The 22516-nt window shown below is 40.2% G+C and overlaps 1 protein-coding gene across 1 annotated transcript in view; it reads left to right on the forward strand.

Annotated features, from left to right (window-relative positions):
- The window catches only part of KLF7 (Kruppel like factor 7), a 131239-nt gene that overhangs the window by 71122 nt on the left and 37601 nt on the right, over nt 1-22516 (forward strand). The window contains exon 2 of the mRNA XM_018565850.1: nt 12620-13232. Within this exon, the coding sequence (XP_018421352.1) occupies nt 12620-13232 (613 nt within the window). The remainder of the gene's footprint in view (nt 1-12619; nt 13233-22516) is intronic.

The raw sequence follows: 22516 nt of genomic DNA on the forward strand, positions 1-22516 counted from the left end.
TGCCAGGCAGTATCCTTAGAAGAGGATTTAGCAAGTAAGTTAGCAACAAAATCAGGGGCACATCTATTGCAAATCAGGTCAGCTGTCTTTTGGTAACGGATTTGCAATTGTTTTATTGATTTATTTTTTTGCAACCCTTGAGACTGCAATCCTAGGGAGCCAACTGAGACAGCTTTGCAAAGATCTGCAGATTTACCATTCATCTTGAATATTTTAATTTACAATACACATCCATTTAAAACAAGGGAATTATTTGCAGTTATTTTAAGGTCTTTCTGGTTTTCTTTTCTTTAGTGCTTCTACTCACAAAATTAAAGCCCAGGAGCAAAATTACTAAAGTAGTGAAGGCTGTTCATTTAGCAAAGTGAACACTTACTTTGCCAAGTAAAAATGTACTGTTTACTATATAAGGTGAAGCTGGGTTCATTTTTAATACCCCATCGTGTGTAAGCAAAATGGAAGAAAAAAATGTTTTTTGTTAGCACATGATTAAAGTGAACATAGCTTTACCTTACTTACTAAGCTTGCTAAACAGTTTGCAATGCAACCAGTCTCTACTTCTTTAGTAATCAGCCTAAAAAAAAGAGAGACAGACTTGTTCCAGTGAACTAATGAGAGTTCCCTCTAGTAACTATTCTGTAAATCTTTCCATGTAATGCAATTCTAAAAATAAGGAAGAGTGAACTTGTTGTAATGGTAACCTCTTTACACTCACTCATGGTGGCCTTTTAAGGGGATATTAAGGGAACATTAATGCCAGGAGTCGGAGGTGGGCTTCCCGATCATATCACTGTGATTGACATTGTCACTTTTATTGTCTGTCACAGTGGTCACATGATTGGGAACCTTTCCCGTTGGCATAAATGGTGGCCAGAGGTTGTTGTTGACAGCTTGGTCACTATACTGAGAGCGCATTTTCAGCATAAAACAGTAGACAAACTGACACATATATATGTAAAGCCGGCGTTAAGGCCCACTCAGACCATAGGCACTACTCCAGTAGAACAGTATTAAAGTCATATAAACATTATTTAAAGGTAAACATAGCCATAATGACTCAAACTATGCCTTCACTGAAAATATACTATAGGATGCTCAGTGGCATCATTTATATTGCCACGGTGCTACTTTTGAGCAGCAGAGCAAGGGATTTATGAATCCAACTGCAGTCTTATTGTAAACCTGTCTTATATCTGTCTCACTGCTCCTGTTTTGCACTGCCTTGCTGTGCAATAAAAATGATAAATCTTCCCTTCAGGTGCTGAGTACACTGCTTCTTTTCCCCTGTAAGGCTCAAAGAACTGCTGTATGGACTGAAGTCAATTGAAGCAATTTAAAGCGGGGTGGATGTAGAACGCAGAAAGTGTGCAAAAACTGCCACGTTTGACAAACCCTTTATACATTTTTTAAGAGATTTATAAGATATATGAAGACAATTTTTAGGAGATTTATCTTTTATACATTTTTACTTTCATTTTTATACTCATCACAAATAAAACTGGAAGATCACCATATTAACCACTAATCTTAGGTTTTTTTTCTCTGAAAATGTTAAATACTCTCTGCAGCGAGTATTTAACATTCTCGCTGCAGTTTAACTCAGTTACAATTTGTTATGTAGTTTTCTCCTGTGATTCAAGTACAAGGATCATGAACATAAGGTCAAAGTCTTTGCAAAGTCTTCATTAATCACAAGCGTGCTAATAAATAAATTAGTTATTTTTATTACCACTCTTTTGTAATTGTTAGTATGCAAATGGACTGGCTACTGACCCTTGTTGCCTGGAGGTTTTTGCTTTTATTGCGATATTCACAAGTTATTGGACCTAATTAATGACTCACCGGGGCTTATTATACCCATGTGTGTCCTTCATGGAATCAACATGGACCCTATATGAGAATTTCACTTAGCATCAGACTCATAAAGCATGGTGATATATGCTTCATTTATTTCCATGGTCCATTATCTCATACGTTCATCACATGGGGCATAAGGTTTAAAAATAATTCACTGGAAAAGCCTCTTTGTAGGTTCTGGAACACAACACACATGGACATGATTTATTTTAGCCATTTTAGGCTTGCACTAATGAGCTTAACAATGGGCCAAACACTGCATGTAACATTTGGGATGTGCCACACAATGGAAAAACATCCCAGCAGCCCCTATTTGAAATACCGAAGAACGCTCTCCTAATAACAGGAGCACTAAGTGCATGTATAAGCACTAGTAGAGTTCTGACACTTTTTCCTCAGTGATTTGCAGAGAACATTGAACCATTTGGATTATGTGACTTTCTTCGACTGGTTAATTCATAAGCTACGTGTTAATTTCAGCCAACGACCCTGTTTAGGTGAATATCTGGGAACCATTATACATCTTGTCATGCATCTATATTATGCATCTCGTTATTCATCTAAAGTCCAACTCCGGGCTAAAAAAATTTCTATTTGAAAAATGTCCTCCTGGAGGTATCTTATTTTTTTTTAAAAGCATCGTATGCTGCAATATTTACCTTTCTCCTATAGCTATCCTTAGCAGTATCTCTCCTTCTCCACGAGATGTCCTCAGTCTTCTGGGTTTTATGAGGCCCGGTCTGATTAAAAATGAAAGGCCTAGCCCCCTTAGCATAGAGGCAAAAACACAAAATTCTTCCTCCCAAAAAAAGCTTATGTACTTTTTGAGCTACAAGCAACACAACCCTAGGATATGCACAGGCACCATTGAAAATGATTGGATTCTTCAAAATGCATTCTTGAAATGCACGTCAAAAGTGTGAATGTGGATTAAAACAACATTAGCGAATGAACATGCATGACTTACATTTTTGTTTGATTCAATTTTTAACCCCTTCATGACTGAGCTAGTTTTCAGGTTCTGTTCATAAATGACTGACACATTTTTTACATTTTTGCTGTGTGATTCTTCCACGTCAGTAAACATTTTCAAGGAGAAAATAGGAGTAAAGATTAGACTGGAGCACTATGTATTGTAGGCAGTGAATGTATGGGCTAGGAATCCCTCAGCCCAGTTTGTTATATACATGAGCAGATATGGCGTCCGCTGTCTATAAAGATAGGGGTGTGGGCTTTTGTAGATAAAGAAAAAGCACACATTATTCCAAGTCTACTTAGAATGCCTAGCTGGGGCATCTCTAACAAGGTGTTGATGTCAGAGAGGCTATCAGAAAGTATTTTCAGTTTATATTTGATTACGGCAGTGAGCAAGCTCATATCAGTGACCGATTGTCAATAATGACAACCATCCCCCACCTGTTTGCAAGGTTATGTTGTGTTAATTTTATGACTACTTCAATGACAATCGTCCAGTTTGGTATAAAGCCTATTATCAGCACCTTGAAGAAATCAAAGAAGATGTCCTAGCTAGATATTTGGGTATGTGTGTTTGATCTGTGCATTTTTAACACTGATTTCAGAGCTGTATTTCAAATATATAAAATATGGAATACTGGAAGACCAGCATTGGGGCTTTTAGAACCAAAAGCAAGTTACAATTATTCATTGTGCCAATTCCTAACCCATAACGAAACACAAACTAATGCCAACCCAAAAATGACCCTTTAAAGTATATAAAAGGTCAATCAATCTCTGTCATGTTTGTATTCCTCTCCGTGCTCAATCGGGAGATTAACCCTTTATTTATCTTGTTGACCATTGTCACCAGGACAAAAAGCTATGGAAAATCCAAAGCAACATAGTTGTCATTGGAAAAGGGGGGGATCTTGACCACAAAAAATGGACAGGGGTCTAAACCTTTCCAATGGTCTATCCAAAATTAAAAACTAAGATTATATTTTATTCTTAAATAAACTAAAACATGACCTCCTCCCCTTGAACTAGCCATAATAGTTAACCTAACAGTTGACCTAACCACCCTATAACATAACCTAACCACAGACATTAACCACCATCCCTTGACCCTAACTTAACTGTGAACCTGACCCTTAACCATTAAATTAACCTCTAAAATTACGTACGTACTTTATTGAGTGCCAGACGTTTTAATGCCAGCAACACATTTCCACACCAAGATGAAACTGTAATGTGGTTCCACTCAGCACCCCCTGTGTCACTACTGTGTCCTGAAGTGATGTATGGGCCATCGGTATGTGAAGAGTCTGTGGGTGACTTAATCCTGCAAAAGAATAAAGATTCCACAAGCTGGTGGCGGGACAGTTAAATGGCAAGTGTCTTCTTTTGTAAGGTGATTTTTTTTTAACTTAACCATTAACCCATCACTAAAATAACCAAAAAATTACATACTTTATTCAGAGTTAAAAGTATTGATGCCAAAAACACAGTTTCCCCCAAAGCAACTGTAGCCAAGTATCTAAAATGCCATTCAGTAGTTATTTCTTTTTGTTCAGTTTTTTTTAAACCCAGGGCAGAATTAGTTTCTGGATACCATAACAAATCATATATATGTATGTATAATATGTATACAGGCATATACACACATACTGTAGAAAATGTGCATCTGTTAATGACTGTGAAGTGATATGCACTCACACTGTATATTGCATCTTCAACAAATGCACATTTTTCATAGTAGTAATAAAGTGTGGAAGAGGGGTGTTGGATTGATCACAATAAGCTTATCTGATGCACATTTACTACAGTCATTTAGAATGTTCAAACTATAATAATAAAGTAGTGTGGACTCTAAATATGGCTCTATGTATTGTAGAAGTCTAATTTCCTGCACAGTTTACAAGGCCTGCCCACCCACTGCATTTTATTGCTTTATATTACAGGCACTTTATTTTATATCTTGCCTCTTAAGTAGCAGTTCCAGTAATATGCAACTCTATCATACCAGAGATTTTGTGTTCCTGAGTGAAGCTATCTGGATTTCCAGTGTAATGTTTTCTCCCATTTCAGTGTTTGACTCCTGCCCATCTTGCAGTTTGTTGGATGTCTCAGTGCTCTTTCTTGGGCAAAGGTCAGATTCAACTGTCCGTATCCACCCTAGCTGCCAACAAAGACAAGACTGACATGCTCACTCCCACATTGAAGAAGTGTTCTTATTTAACTCATGCAGATATCCATTCGCAATATGCATCATGGCATGAATAGCACTTACAGGAAACACCATTAAACACAGGAGCTTAACAGCCTGCTGTTATCCTCAAGTAGCATCAATTCAAATTCTAATTGCACTTAGGTTACTGTTGATCTGCACAAACCTTCGCCATGAACATAATAGCATCTATTCATAATGGATTAGAGAGAAAAAAGATGAATTAAGAAAGTCAGCATGATATATTTATATACATGGCAACGGGATGCTTCTATGGTGCTCTATTTTATGATTATTTTCCGTGGTTTATTTTGCCATGAGACTCACAAGTTTAAAAGTTCATTTAAGGGACAATATATACTCAGCAAAGCCAGGGGGAGTATTGGTGCTAAACTGAAGCACAGAAAATGTCATTTACTTTCAGCTTCATTTTGTCAGATTGTGCATTACACAGCAAAGGAAGGCAGGGTATTTGACCTCCTCGAAATCAGTCTGTGGCATGGTGAAAGGTATTTTTGTCTACGTTACATATATCATTATTCTTTTCATTTTGTGACATGTATCAAATGTTAAAAACATATAAAAAATATTCAGAACCTCTGAACAGGACAGACTTGGAAGCAATTTTGATTCAGCCTATCATGTAATATTATATAACAGTCTGAGCAAAGGCTGTGTTGCATTGTACACCCACGTCAATACCTATTATATGAAGCACCTGCAGTAAAAGCCCTTGTTGTGCAGTAGAATTTCTCTTCCTTGTATTCAGAATGCCAAAGTTACAGCTTTTGCACTAAACTGCCAAAACAATCTGGTGATCTGCGGTGCATGCAAAGACCGAAAAAGAGATGGATTATCAACGTGTAAGAGGACCCAAGAGGGTTGGGATTTAGAAGATGAAGATTAAAAGCATTGGGCAGAGTAGAATTGTGCAGGAAACTGGGACCCTTTAAATTATATGGCCCTAGACAAAGCAAGGGGCGAGAGAAAGGTCTCTGTCAATGCTTTCTGTATGCAGACATATGAACAAACGTTTGATAGGAACATTTTAGAATGAGCTGCTTGTAAAAGAAGAGGGCAGGGGCCGTCAGAAAGCTAAGTCTACATGCTCTTCTTTTTGCAGGCTGGGTTTTATTTACAAGTGACCCTGTGGTGACAGGATCACTATAAGGTTTCTGATGGTGAGATTGTAGCTCTTGAGATAGTTTTCCTGCATATTTGTTGAGGAAATTGCTGCAATAGGAGGAGGGGGTCCCTGTTGTAGCAGAAAGAGTAAAAAGGATAATGTTGGCATGAACAGAGTCAGCAACTAGTGCGAGGAGACTTATTGGTTGCAGTCTTCAAGAGATACAGGAAGCCACCAAGTAATTAACCCATCAGATTCTACCTGTAACTGAAATATTACTTTTAGGTAGATTGGGTAAAACCATAAAATCCCACTCTCCCTTTTATACCTAAGCGTGAGTTTAGCCTGGCGATCTAAAGGGTTTTTTGGGTGCATTTTTTTGCATGACTTGTAGTACAGCAGCCCCACAGACTTTTAATTAGGAACACCTGAAAAAACATGCATAAACACGCATTTGTTTAAGTGTTTTTCAGGCACTCCTTTTAAAGTCAGTGGAGTCAAAAATTCACGATTCTGCCCCAATCAAAGCTCTTGCACTTTTTTGAACTCCATGCTACAGGTGACAAGTGACACAGTGCTCAGGTATGAATGGGCCCTTTGAGAATAATGGCATTCTTCATCTTGAGTGTTCAGCAATTGCGCAACAAAACACTCAGCTGTGAATGGGACATAAGAATTAATGTATCTTGATTCACGGCCTTACTAAAAAATATATGTAATCCCGAACAACAGCTGTTTCAAAATAAATGAGAACACCAGTGCGCTCCCATGATATATGTGTTATTTCTTTCTCATATTTATATAGCGCTTGCATACTGAGGTCAACTTACTCAATGAGTTGAGAATCTTTACACAATAAATTGTGTTAATTTTCATCTATCCAATCATGCAAAAATCCAAGTCCATTCTCCCTTTATCTGCATTTGATTGGATAATTGAAGTGAGTATTTATTGTGAAAAGAGTCCCAACTTCTTTAGTATATCAGCTCAATCGTGCGGCCATTTACAGGCAAACTCAGTACATATTATAATAGATTCAAATTTCTAGGGGAATTCATACTGGAGTACATTCTGCAGCCTACTTCAAACCGGCTGTACAAAATCTCTTTGAGGAACTGAACTCACTCCCACCGAAAATAATCTCCATTTATAATGGTGCTTGGGATAGTCATCAATAAAATTGCTTTGAAGTGGAGAATGTTTATGGCTGGATTTGTTATTATGACTTATTTTCTTTTTTTTTCTGGAGGTTTATAGCATTGTATGTGAGCGTGTCAACATAATCTGTCATGACACCTTTTTTTCAGCTTGGATTTCAGTTACAAGAAATATTATGGAGTAGTTTTCACATGGCAATTCATTAAAATTTCAGTACTCACTATGTCAGCTTCTAAATCTCCATCATATTAGGCTGGCCCAAGGCAACCATTTTAATAAACACGAAATAGCTTATTTTCCAAAGCGCTTAAACTCTGAGGAAATATATCTACATTTTCCATTGTCTCTAGGCATCCATTATGTTTCATAAAAGCTGTTATTGTCAGTCTGCTAACCATTACCTAAAGTTAATAACATGTTAATTTCTCACGGTATAGCTCCATGCAAACTCCTAATCCAGCTCCGTTTGTCAATAAAAGTAAGGCAAAGTAGCCTTTTTTTTTTTATATACGGTGTATTTAGAAAGTGTGTTAGATAAATTGGTATTCATGGTGCTGTTGTCTGAATTCCACTGAGAAGTTGTTACAGGCTAGTAAAAAGAAATGGGAAGAGAATGAATGTTATCACAGACTTTCAGATACCGTATTCCTGGAATGCCTTGCTGCTTTTTTTTCGCCATTTATTGTATACTGGCACACAGATGCTGGGAACCCTTAACATCTTAGCGCTAAAGAGAGAATGACAACGGAATTCTAAACGCAATGGAACATATTTAACGGTGTACTTGCAATGTTACCCAGGACAAAATCACTTTCTGCTCAGGGAAGTGTCTGGAGAGTGTTCAGTCCTAGGTGGGAGCATTTTCAGTCTGAGAGGAGTAAGTGGAGCACAAACCATTTTACGCATCAATCACCCTTATACTACTTGGACATGTTTGTTACTGTCAGGAAATCTAACAGCTCGTGTTCTTTCTTCTGTAATCATAGGTACACACTGTGGAACTGGCATCCATTTGAATGGTCCTTTTTTGATCTGTGTTACATAGCTTTGTTATTAATATCTTCACAAAATTGGAAGCCCATGATAAGAGGCATAACTCATTGGCCCTTTATAATACCAGAAATGTGAGGGTTGTGGGTTAAAACTCATACATGCAGCATCAATACTAACAAATGAACCCATATTTATTTATAAACCTTTGAAGTGGAACCTAAAGGTAAACAGCTTTATACACAGTTAAAATATGTCTTTGGGAGATATCCTGTACACGGCCTTAATGACAGCACACCCAACTTGGTTAACTGATTTTAGGCACACTCTTAGTTCACCTACCTGCCCCAGGCTGTGACTAGACAGTTAGTGAAAGTGCTACTAAATCCCCCCAAAACTATATAATATTGAGTACCTTTATTGCTAGTCATCTGTGACTTTTGTAATGCCTGCATCGGACAGCACGTTCACATAAATGTTTTTATAAATCTTGTAATCTGCAGCTTCCTTTATGATGGTGTCTATGTTCACTCTACATGGTCCCACTGTATGTGGGAATGTAGCCACCCTCCTCTGACTGCTCTCCACATGGACTACAATGCATCCAACACTGGCATGTTAAAGCAAAGCAACACTCCCATTGTGGAGAAACTGAGAGTGATCATCAATTTCATTGATAACATCTATGCCCACACAGGACATAATTATTACACCAATGCATGCGCATCAGGACCACTGGGGCAGTGCATAATAGGATTTGCAGTTTGAATACATCAAATCACATGAACGCAATACAAGTGCCTTGCTTGTCCTCCATTGCCGCAAATAAAAATAGTACAGGCAGGGAGGGGAGGGTGTGGAGGAAACAAAGACTGGGAGAAATAAAGGTGTTTATATTTGAATGGTAATTTTGAATGAAAGACGCTGGTCTGTAGCCAGGAGTAGGATGTTTATATTACAAGGGTCGTTTACTGATACTTGAAGTTAGTAGGAGCAGCAGCAGACTGATGAAGTGATCTCTCTATTCTCTCTCCTGCTAACAAATATTTACCCATGGAACAGGTTGGCTCCTATATTAAAAACAGTTGCAGAAAGCCCTGTGCTGAGGACAACTACACTAGGCTCCCATCATATTAGACTCATGTATTCAATCCATTGTACAGTAGCATATGGATGTGATTGCCAGTAGTATTGTCACTGGTATTTGTTTCTTTATTATGGAGGATGGGACAGCGTGTAACACAATGAGATAGAATTCTGGTAGGCTGTTAAATATAACTAGTAACTAACGTTCATCAGCGTAAAAGTAGTTATAATAATCTGAGTACTGAAACAAAATGAAAGTTCTATTTAAAGTTAGGATTTGTTGGAAATGACTCCTCTAGTAATGTGGTAGCTCTCTAGTAATGTGGTCCAATATTCTCTTATGGAAGAAGATCTTGGAGTGCTGACCACAATTTACTTTATGGTTTTTAAAATAAACATTTGGAATTGAAATTTCCAGAGCACAACCGAGGCTGTGAAAAGTAGAATGTTTATCACAACTACTAACATTTTCTAATAATTTCTGTTTGCCTTTTAGTTGGTTATTGAAGTATATGTACATCACAGCACAACACAATTTTTTTATTACAAGAGCTCATACCTCCCAACTTTCTGAGATGAGAAAGAGGGACAACTTCTAGCGCAATGGACACAGTCTTGCAATGCCCCCAGTTATGATGGACCATTAAGAATGTATATGCTAAAAATGATTGGTTAAATCCAGAATTTTATTTTTTTAACCATTTATTTTCCTCTATTTTGGCTTCATAAAATAGCAAGCAATATCATAAAGAGATAAGATAAAGGTTTTATTGCAGAAAAACACTTTTTCTAGTTAAATAGAACCTTTCATAGATATCTGTACTTCAGACCATATAGCGGGTTAACTGAGGAGTAAAGAGAGACAAAGTCATTTGGCTCCAAATGAGGGACAATCCCTCCAAATGAGGGAACGTTGGGAGGTATGGGGAGCTGCATAGGCTTCACTACTGAGCAGGCTTGTGTTCGGGCTAGGAGGGAACTTTAGGTTCTGTTTCTAAAACCTAACACATGATGGTGTCTCCTATGTGTGTATATTTACTTTTACAAAATTATATAATCTAGTTGTATGCGATGTCACAGCACTGCACGTATAATATATATGTCATAATAGCAACCAATCAGAATACTTGTAGACATTTTCCATAAAAATAAATGCCAAACCTGATTGGTATTGGCAACAACTTTGTGCTGCTTTTGTTTTCTCTAGGTTTAATGAATCAGCATCAGAATACTCATTAAGTTGTCCCAAACATTTCTGTCATGGGGGAATATTTACAACTCCAATTCCCAAAAAGTCAGGACGCTATGTAAAATCTACATAAAAACAGAATGCAATGATTTGCAAATTTCAGACACCCATATTTTATTCACAGTTAAAAATAGAAAACATATCAAATGTTTAAACTGAGAAAATAAACCATTTTAAGAAACAAATGAGGTAATTTTGATTGATGTCATCAACACGTCTCAAAAAAGTTGGGACAGGGCAACAAAAATCTGGCAAAGTAAGTGATACTAACAAGGATAACATTTTGCAACTAATTAGGTAAATTGGCGACAGGTCGGTAACATGATTGGGTATAAAAAGAGCATCTTAGAGAATCAGAGTGTTTCAGAAGTAAAGATGGGCAGAGGTTCACCAATCCGTGAAAAGCTGTGTCTAAAAATTGTCAAACAATTTCAGAATAATGTTCCTCAACATAAAATTGCAAAGGCTTTAAATATATCATCATCTACAGTACATAATATCAAAAGATTCAGAGAATCGAAATTGGACATTCTTTTTGGCAACCTTGGCTGCTGCGTTCTCTAGACTAAAGAGAAGAGGGACATTCTGGCTTGTTATCAGCACTGCATCTCTGATGGTATGAGAATGCATTAGTGTGTATGGAATGGGCAGCTTGCACATCTGGAAAGGCACCATTAATGCTGAAAGATATATCTACAGTAGGTTTTAGAGCAGCATATGATCCCATCCAGATGACGTCTTTTTCAGGGAAGGCCTTGCATTTTGCAGCAGGACAATTCTAAACCGCATACTGCATCTATGGCAACAGCATGGCTTTGTATTAGAAGAGTCCAGGTGCTTGAGTGGCCTGCCTGCAGTCCAGGCCTTTCTCCAATTGAAAATATTTGGTGCATCTTGAATTGAAAAAAACGACAAAGAAGACTGTTGAGTAGTTAGAATCCTATATCAGGCAAGAATGGGACAACATTCCTGTCCCAAAATGCCAGCAACTGGTTTCCTCAGTTCCCAGACATTTTCAGAGTGTTGTTAGAAGAAGGGGGGATGCTGCACCCTGGTAAACATGACCTTGTCCCAAATTGTTTTTAAGATGTGCTGCTGCTATCAATTTCAAAAATGACCTTATTTTATTCTTAAAATGGCACATGTTCTCAATTTAAACGTTTGATTTTTCTATTATGAATAAAATATAGGTTTATGAGATTTGCAAATCATTGCATTCTGTTTTGATGTAGATTTTACACAGCGCCCCGACTTTTTTGAAATAGGTGTTGTATAAAGCAGCGAATGTGACATTGCTAAACATTCAGGAGACTCAATCACTCTAATTTCAAATACATGCACCAGGAAAAATACACCTGCAGTGAATGCTTGGTGAACGTCACATTAATTGCTTTTTAATTATACTCCATAGTTACCAGTTATCCCTAAAAGCCCATTCATGCCAGCCTGGTCCCCTACAGTAGGTCTACCGCACATGTATAAAGGTGCATTATGTCATACATTAACATTTAATTTAAATAGGCTGCCTAAGGCATCACAGTGTACCAGAAATTGCTCCTGCTACATTTTCAGCAGTACCGTGCACTGTAATGCATGGTAACATGTTACCCCACATTACGGTGTGCATCAATCTGTATCTGGGAATGCATGTTGGGATGCCATTCAGAATAACTTGCACTGCATCACACCAATGTGCAAAATAATTGTGTGTTGCGGTAACACAAGTGCATTATCACAGTGCACTGGTGTAGATAGGCCATAAACTGGGAAAGACTTACACTGGTTCCATATTACCCAACATGTTTGCATGAAAAGTGATATATTTACATGTTCTCACACATAAAGTCATTTCACTGTTTGTAATATAAGATGGCCCATGGAGCCACTTTAATGGCTGGGGTTCACACTGAACATAATTATTTCCTGTCACAATTGCTTTGTTAGTGATGTTTTCTTCTTTCTTCCATAGACCTGTCTGGAGCTGGAACGGTATTTACAGACCGAACCAAAGAAGATGTCAGAGGCTTTTGGAGAGGATTTTGACTGCTTCTTAAATAGCTCAATTCCTCAAGGTACAGATGGTTGTGCCCATAAACTAGATCCAATTGTAATTCCTGTGGATATCAGCACGTATGAGAAACGCCCTAGTATGGATATTTTATTATCACAAGACAAACTTCTGTCAGAGACCTGTGTCAGCCTACAGCCTGCAAGCTCCTCTACAGAGTGTTACACATCAGTAAACCAGGCACAGCTTAATGCAGTTACATCACTAACGCCACCATCTTCTCCAGAACTCAGCCGACACCTTGTCAAAACCCCACAGTCCCTCACGGCTTTGGATGGAACTGTGACATTAAAACTGGTTGCAAAAAAGGCCTCTGTGAGCTCTGGAAAGGCTGCAGAATCCTTGTCAGCTGCCATTACATCAAAATGTGGGCTAAGTGACAATGAACAGTCAGGAAACCCAGGAGAAGCCTCACCTGAAAATAAGAAGAGAGTTCACCGGTGCCAATTTAATGGCTGCAGGAAGGTCTACACGAAGAGTTCTCATTTAAAGGCCCACCAGAGGACGCATACAGGTATGAACGTGCCCTTAAGTTGTATCCAAAGCCAATTTTTTACAGTTTGGGATAATCTAGGGAAGGGTTACAAGTTGGGTTTTCTCCTGTCTCTGTCTTGCTGGGGAGCTTCATCCTCTCAATTTGTCCTAATGACCACTGTCACTGGACTGAAGTGAGAGGAAGTCTACAATTTCTTGTCATTATAATTGGAATATAGGTGAAATCTTCAAAGAGGACACTTGTTTTAGTAAAAGCTGTCTAATCAATGATTTCCCTTCCTTTGGAAAGATCTCTCACACCCTGCTGTGTCTCGAGGAAGTGATGGAAAATTTCCTCAAGTGGGCATGGACAGCAAAACAATGCAGTGGGTTTTATATGTTTTTTTTTACCAGCTCCTACTTTATAGAAAACTAAACAAAAATTGGCTTTAGATAACATATCTTTAATGATTTACTGTGACCTATAGTGCTATATAGTTGCTGGAAGGAAGATGTTCACTCAGAGGATATCTATTATGCTCTGGACTAATCTGGTCTGTACAGTGTGCTATTCCTATCACTTGCATCTTACACTGTGATCCTGGACACACAGTACTAAAGCCTTAATTAATGGAAAATAGGAACACAAAACACAAGCCAGGAAGATGAAACTGAATGCATTATGCTATTTTGGTACATGGAGAAGGTTTTATTAGATAAAAGGTACAGAGGTTGCTTTGCCAGTGAAGTCACACATTTCTACAGGTTTAACGACAGAAGAGCTGTGAAAAAAACACTGTATTTTCTACAGTGTCAGTTAGATTTTCTTTTTACTGGCCGTGAGAAGTCTGTATTGATGTAAGGATACATTTATAAGCTTTATTGCTTAAACTGGAGCAATTTAAAAAAATATTCCTATAAAAAGGCAGTAAAAAAGAAGAATATTTGCTTTTTAGATAAATGATGTAAGATCCAAAAAAGTTCAGATAACACAGATACTGATTATTAACCTCTTGCCGTCCGCCCGTTAAGAAAAAACGGACGGACGGCAGACTCACATCCGCCGTCGCTAGATGGCATTTTTTTCCTGCTCGCGCGCGCACGGGCAGGAAAGACCCGCTCGTTACTACAGCCGTTAAGGGGTGTTTCACATACAACCGATCGGTTGTATGGTGTGAATTTCGGAGCGCCCCCCCCCCCCGCATCTCGGGTGCCGCCATCTCCTCCCTCCCATGTCGGGAGCGGGGTGGAACAGCGGACCTTGGGTCAGCAAATCCTTCGACACTGGCAATGACAACGGGTTCCCCACCGTCAGTTGCCGCAATAGAGGATACCACGGGCGTTTCGGCCAGTTGGGCAACACCACCAGGATCGTCACCCGCTCCCCGCTGAGTCGTTTCAAGAAACTGAGGATGAGGGGAACGGGAGGAAAGGCGTACGCTGTCCGAAATGTCCAATCCGAGGTGATGGCATCCAACTGATTGGCTGGTTTGATTGGCTGGTTTGATGCGAGGGACCAGCCTGCGTTTTTGCAGCGGACTGCGAGCTAGCAGCAAATTCTTTAAGCGAGTCCTGGAAAACCTGCTTCATCAGGGACACGACTTGCAGATTATCAGCCAACCGATCTCGTGTTGCATCCCGGAAGCAGACCTCGCAGGCCGTCTTGCCTGGCAAAGCGGGATTATGGCATCCCCAACACTGGTCCGGGAGAGGCTGCGGGAATTTACCCCGGCTAGACGTAGCCTGACGCTCCACCGAAGGAGATCTATGTCGCCGATCTCTGGAGGGCGTGTCGCCGATCTCTGGAGGGCGATTCGTATCTTGAAGAAGAGGAGGAATGATGTCTGGCTCTTCTAGAACGCGAACTATCTCCATGGGGCCTGGATGGGCTGGAAAAAATAGCCCATTAGAAACTAAAATAATTCCAATAGAAAACCTAAACCAGGCTACAGCCGCCTACCTTCTCTGCAGATGCTGGTCTACCGCAGGGGTTGGGTTGTCGCTAGGCATAGTGGAGAAAGTGTGGCTACAGGTGAGAAAAGACAAGCATGACAGTTCAGTCAGGAACACAAAATACATCAAAACAGAGTCCACTTGGATCGTAACCAGGCCCCCCCCTACCTGTAACCGCCGAAAACCAGCCAGACACAACAGCAGATGCGTCGAATTGCAGCAGAGCAAGCCGACCACGGCTCCCTTAAATAGGAAAAAGACGCCGAGTGGCCACGCCCCCATGCCGCATCGCGCACGCGCCGCCAGAGGGAGCCAGAACGAGGCACAAAAAAGGGTGTAAAATTAATTTCAGTACAGCACTGCATGACGGAATAAAAGTCAGTCAAAGTACCGCAGCGCTGAATACTGAAAAATGGCCTGGATGGGAAGGGGGTTTAACACCCCGGATGTCAACTGGTTAAGGGTAGTATACCTTAGTGGTGCTTTGGGTTCCTTCATTGCCCCCAGAAGCCCCTGCCGGGGGCAGGATTCCCTTTCATGTGATCATTGTGGCATCACATAACATGAACAGTAGGTAAAGTTACAGTGAAATCATAGCTGCATATGCTTTCAGTGTCCGTAAATTCGTTGGGGTTGATTTATTAAATGAGTGGGGGATGTTCACTTTGCAGCAATGTACTTTTTTCAATTGGCATTTTTTGTTTATGTACAGTGTGCACATGAATCATGGGTATAGTAGCAGTGTGTATACAATAAAATTCAGGAGTTTAATAGTAGCAAACTACTGTGGAACATGGGGATAATAGTGGCGTGCTTTGATAGAGGCAGGCCTACAGGGGGCTAAATTCTACTAGTATTGTCCTCTAAATATCAGTGCCTTGAGAATATGTAGGCAAAAAATGGCAATCCTGACAATACATGGGCCACAAATGGACAATCGTATACAATACACAGGCAAGAAACAGTCTAATGTTACAGTAGGAGGGCAACAAGTAGTCAAATGTTACAACGTGGAAAACAAAAGGGCAAGCCTGACAATAAATGGGCCACAATTGGACAATCATATACAATACAGCCAATGGACAAATGGTACAATATGAGGACAACAAATGGTTAAATGTTACAACATGGAAAACAAAAGGACAGTCATGGCAATATGCAGAATACAAACTAGCAAATTGTGACAATGTGTGGACAACACACTGACAGCTGTGACAGGATGCAGACAACAAATAATTCAGTGATATACAAATGGCAGCCTCTATGTGCAATCTCTAGACACATCCTTAGGCACACAAACAGCGCATACAGAGATGCTAATGAAAAATGGAAAATAGAAATAATATGCTATATTCGAAATCTAAAATAGCTCTTAGCGTATACATTTGGCATGTTTTCCAATTTAGGATAATCATTTAGATGGTGTTCTTAAGGTTTTGGCTCTGGAATAAAGCTGCCCACACATCTTTAAAGTTATAATATAGTCCCTATTGAGGATGAAGGGGTATCTGACTATCACCTAGCCACCATATTCTGCCTCTATAAAACCTATATTGTTATTTGCCAACATGTTCAAGGTTACCATCACCCCCATTACTGTTGTCAGTAGTTTAACTTACCTGAACACCAGGTTGGTACTGCGCTGTTGCCTTTCTTACGGAGTCAGAACTTCAGTTTAACTGTTAAGCAGGGGTTCACTCTGCCTCATGGAGCTTCCACCATGGTTGTATTGCTGCTTGGAGCTCCTGGCACTGTTTTCCTGCCATTTACTCCCATGAGTCATGGAAGGTTTTTTCCAACCACCCAGAACCCGCTAACTGCAGCACCACTGTCTGTCTCAAATTCCCTCTTAGCAACATATTTGGTCACTTAGTCTATAGATCAGGACCTTAGAAAGGCAAACCATAACTATAATACTAGAAAGACCTGGCAGGACATTGGCAGATTTCAGAAAGGTAGATTAGATAGCTAATACATCTAAAAATAGGAGAAGAGCCAAAGAGCCATACTTTGGCCTCTCTGCTAGTGGTTGAGAGAATGATTGTCATTTTGCTGAAAAAAATAAAATAAAATATAGCAGCAAAAATAATTGAATATGTTTCAGTATTTCAGTAATCATTAAACCAGCATGTGAATGTATAAAAATCATTGTATCTGAATTTAATTGTAAAGCTGTTTTAACATTTAGGCAGCTTGTGCATCATCTTGCTCTTTCACGATCTGTCTAATCAGTGATAATTCATGCCATGTTATGTATATTTTTTATTTTTTACCTAAAAGTGGTTATTTATGAAAATATATGTATAGATATAAAGACAGATACATTACAGTTGGTATATTTAATGCGGTAATATTTATCATCCATTTAGATTAGCAGTCAGAGCAATAGAAAATGACTACTGACTGGTTACTATGGAGTGCGGCATTTTACACATTGCTCCATTGGTCTCATGAATATAGTCTAAATACCACCTGCCTCTCAAAACACTCCAATCAGGGCCATAGGGTAATGTGTAGGGAAAAAACACTGCCTGACAAAAAAAAAGTCACCACCTGGATTTAGCTAAGCAAATAGGTAATAGATTTCCATTGGAAAATTAGTCTACGTTGAGCAACATTATGTGCCCAAAAAATTAGCTCAGCTGCCAACCTGAATATACTAAATGACAGGTTTTTCCATCAATTTATTTTTTTCTTCTCTGATGGCACAGCCATATTCCAAGATGACAATGCCTGGATTCATCGGGCTGAGATTGGGAATGAGTGGTTCAGGGAGCATGAGAAATCATTTTCATTAAATCGGGAGCAGCTGTGTATGACAACCAATCAGCTTCTAGCTTTCATTTGTAAAGCTTAACTGAACAAAATGAAGATAGAAGCTGATTGGTTACTGTATGCAGCCGCTTTAGATTCTGCTACTCCAGTTTTAATTAAAGGAGAACTATGAGGTGAGTGCTGTTCAATCACCTCATAATTCTAGCCGACCGGTGACAATGAGATTGTCACAGGTCGGCTCAGTAGATCGGGAAGTGAGCGAACACATACCGGCGTTCGCTCACTTCTCGATCCTGTCACAGCTCTCTGCCGTGACAGGGAAGTGGCTGGATTCCCCCCTCCCCGCTCCGATCCTCCAGCCCTGACTTGCGGAACGGACGGGGGAGAAGGCGGATACAGCTGGCTCTGCCTCTAGATAGGCAGAGCAAGCTGTCACTCACGCAGCTGGGCGGATCCAGACATAATTGTCGGGATCCGCTTCAGCTGCGGCTTCTCAGTATATCTCGAGCTGTAGCTCGTGGTATACTGCGGCGTCTCAGTATACCACGAGCTGTATCTCGCGGTATACTGAGCTTAGGGTGACTGGAGGACGCTAGTTTGTGTCCTCCCGTTACCATAAGGAGAACTATGGGGAAAAGCCCTAATCCCATGGTTCTCCTTTAATTTCCCCATGCTATGCTATCGGGATGCACCGATACTGGTATTTGTATCAGTGCCAGTACCAAGTATTTTAGGCGATTACTCGTACCTTACCCGATACCAGAACTTTCCAATCAGAGGAAGATTTCCTCTGACCAGCAGTGCCATAGGGGAACATGGAGCCGGCTTTCCGGGCAATCAGGAAGCCGGGCGGCGAGTAATGAGCCACCTCCCAGCTTCCTGATTGGCCAGGAAGCCGGCTCCCTGCTGTTTGGCTGGGAAGCTGCCTTCCCAGCCAATCAGCATTGAGCCGGCCAAACCGCCGGCTCCTTGCTGAGTGGATGCACCTGTATTGGTACTCGGTGTCGGTGAGTACTGAAAGCAAAATATTGGTACTCATACTCAATACCGAAAAAAAAAATGGTATCAGTGCATCCCTCGTGGTTCTGCTCTCTCGTGGTTCTCCTCCTACTTATCTATGCGCTCCTTTAGTGTCACCTACAATTCTAACTCCTCCCCTCCTCTTCCTCTTTCTGTAGGGGTCCCCCAAGGCTCTGTCCTTGGACCCCTTCTCTTCTCTATCTACACCTCCTCCCTTGGTCAGTGAATAACCTCACATGGCTTCCAATACCATCTCTATGCACTAGTCCACTCCTCCAACACTCGCCTCCAGGACTTCGCTAGAGTCTCTCCCATCCTCTGGAACTCTTTACCCCAACCTGTCCGTCTATCTCCCACCCTGATTGTCTTTAGACGTTCCCTGAAGACTCTTCTCTTCAGCGAAGCCTATCCCACCTCAACCTAACCACTGAACCATCAAATTCTCAAACAATTCATCCCCACACAGCTACCTCCTCATGTATCATTTCCCCCTCCTCTTTCAGATTGTAAGCCCTCAGGGGCAGGGCCCTCCTTACCATCCTGTCTTGAATTGTATTGTAATTGTAATGTCTTCCTTACATTGTAAAGCGCTGTGCAAACTGTTAGCGCTATATAAATACTATGTAATAATAATAATAATCCCTACCATAAACAGTACTATGCCTGTGAGCAGCAGTTTAAAACAACAGTGTTGCTTGCTGCAGTTTTGCACGGTCTCTGCTGAGTGAAGCTCAGAAAGATACATTTATTGCTCTGCTTATCAATCAAGCAGGAGTTAATCCGATTCCTTAGCAACTTCAGTTATAGTAGCAGTTAAGGTTTTTTTGTGTAAAGAGGAGAGCAGGCAAATAAATGTAACAAATGACATACAAGGAAAAGTCGACAGTGACATTAGCAGTCATCAGAATATGTTCCCTGTAAATGTAATTACTGCCAATATGAGTTTCCCAGTCTTTTCTGTATGTATGACATTTAAAGTAAACACAATTGCGTGCGTATGGTGTGTTGGGAAACATCATGTTTCTTCCATATTGATTTGAGCATTTTCCCCATGAAAGTGTCAGGATTTTACAAGCAGATAATTGTTTTTCTTAATTAGCTTTTCCCCCTTTTTACGCTACTCAATGTGAGCGTATAGAGTTAAAATATATGTTTAAGTTTCTTTCAATCTCCAGGGGCATGGAATAATAGCTAGAGGAGGTGAAAGAACTATAATTAGGGATATACACAGTGCTAGGAAAAGGTGTTACAGAGGGAGATGGGGCAGAGCAATGGAAAGGTGGTGGTGGTGGGGGAGGGGGGAGGAGAGAGGCACCATGATGATGTTGGTTGCTAAGTAACCCCATCAGCAGTAAATGCAGTCGGCTAATTGGCCGGCCTGTTAAAACCTGGGTACCAGCCCAAGCTTGCTACTCAGCTTGTTTCTTTTCAGCTGCTCTGTTGCTAGACTACTGCATCTCTTCTCTTGCTCGCTCTACACGCTGACAGCTAATTGGCTGGCTGGCTGGTTGGTGTTTCTGCCGGGTACCAGTCTGAGCCTGCATCTCGGCTGTTATCCCTGGAGGCAGGAGGGGGAGGGGGAGAGAGGGAGTGAGAAGGATATGTCAGCAATTAATGGAGCACAAGTGTAAATTCTACACAATGTCTGCCACCTGCGGCCCCCCTGAAACAGACTTAAAATCCAAATCCTTTATGGCCATGAGCACATCAACAAGCTTGCCTTTCCCGAATTAGCTCTTGACTTTGTTGAAAGACAAATGCAGAGGCTTTCTTTTTTATTTCAGCTTTAAAGGGAGCGAGTAAAACAAAGCTGACAGGTTTGCATATCTAGATCAGTTCCTGCGGCATCACAAGGGTTACTAAAATCACAGCAGCTGCAATAAATAGAACAGTATTGATGATCCTCTAGTAAGGATGCAAGGATCACATTTGAATGTGTTAGTATTAAAGGGAATCTGCACTGCTGCTGCTGAGCTGCCTCTGGAAATACCAGCTGCCTGGCTGTCCTGGTTTACTGATTTCAGTACGAATTTCAGTTATGAACCCAGAGCAAGCATGCACCCAGTGAAGTCAAAGCACACTCAGAACTCCTGATTTGCATACATGTTCTGTGAATCGGAAACTATTGATGCCTCTATATCTAAAGCTCACCACACACGTTCCAATCTGATTGTGGAATCTGCTTTGGATCTACCAGCAACCATGCACTGCAAAGGCTTGCCTCAGTGGATGCTCAGGTAGGTCCTCCTAATACATAATTTTGGTAGATCTAAAGTTGCTTGTACAGAGATTGTGTGGTCAGATTGTAAAGTGTATGGTGAGCCTAAGGCCCAGTTCACACCAGGGCGTTGTGTCGCGTGTTTTTCTACACTGAAATGCATGCAAATTAAAATTCCATGTATTCCTATGGGGGCCGTTCACGCAAACGTGCTGAATTGCGTGTCAAAATATGCCTGTTGTTTGAAATAGTCCCTTAGCTTCTTTTGTGGCACTCATCAGCTCGTTTTGTTCCGTAGACTTCGATGAAAACGTGCCGATAAGTGCGTTTTTGCGTGTATTGTACATGTTTTTTAGCGCGTTTTTGCAGCTCTTGGGCAACTGAAAACGAGCTGAAAACTTGACTTAAAACGTTATTACCTATGTACAGAAAGCGCCTGAAACATGCATAAAAACCATGCAAAACACGCATAAAGCATGCTAAAACGTTGTCGCCCTGGTGTGAATGGGGTCTTAGACAGTCAGACATACTCAGATATAAAGGGATCTAAAGAACAGCAGCCTACAGATTTCTTTCAGAAGAAGTTTGCTTTAAACAAATTTAATGTAAAAATCAAAGATGTATTTGTCTCTGTACATGTTCTGGATTTTGAACACTGATTTATTTGGATTACATTGTGCTGCAGCTCTGTTGGGAGTATGGTGATAGCTTAGATATACCACTTAAGTGGCAATCACCCTGGAAATCATTTTGAAGTATTAATTACTTTTGGACAAACAATGTGTAGTCATTACAATGCATATGATTATCATAAGTGGAGGAACTGCATGTATAGGTGATAATGCTCAAGGCATTTTTTGCTCCAGGTAGTTGCAACTCCAGGTAGTTGCAACTCCAGGTAGTTGCATTTCTTGCACTTACACTGGATAATGGTTAACGTTAAAGTGTATCTAAACCCAAAAATATAAAATAAATATATTGCAGTTTACCAGCTTATTTTAGTGGGTTATGGCTTTTGACCTGGTCTTCTGTACACATGTAATACAGAAGTGTGCACATGTTTCCTAACCTCAATGTGAGTGCCTGTATTCATCTTTATGCAAAGATGAATTATTCCAATCTGTCAAAGCCTGCCCATGAATTTATATCAATATCATTTTTGTGTCTTGTCACACACAGTTGTGGCTCTTGTGCAAGGGCACAGTTTGGTTCACCTTTAGCTCTTTTTTTAACACAAGATATATTTTCATGTTATTGAATGTGCTAATTCTGCTTTTGTTACTGGTGCTCTGGTTTACCAAAGTTCTTGCTGTAGTTGTGTTACTATTTTTTCATTTTGTTATGGTTAACATCTTTCC

The sequence above is a fragment of the Nanorana parkeri genome, unplaced genomic scaffold (assembly GCF_000935625.1).
Source record: "Nanorana parkeri isolate BGI_ZX_2015 unplaced genomic scaffold, ASM93562v1 scaffold893, whole genome shotgun sequence".
NCBI lineage: Eukaryota > Metazoa > Chordata > Amphibia > Anura > Dicroglossidae > Nanorana > Nanorana parkeri.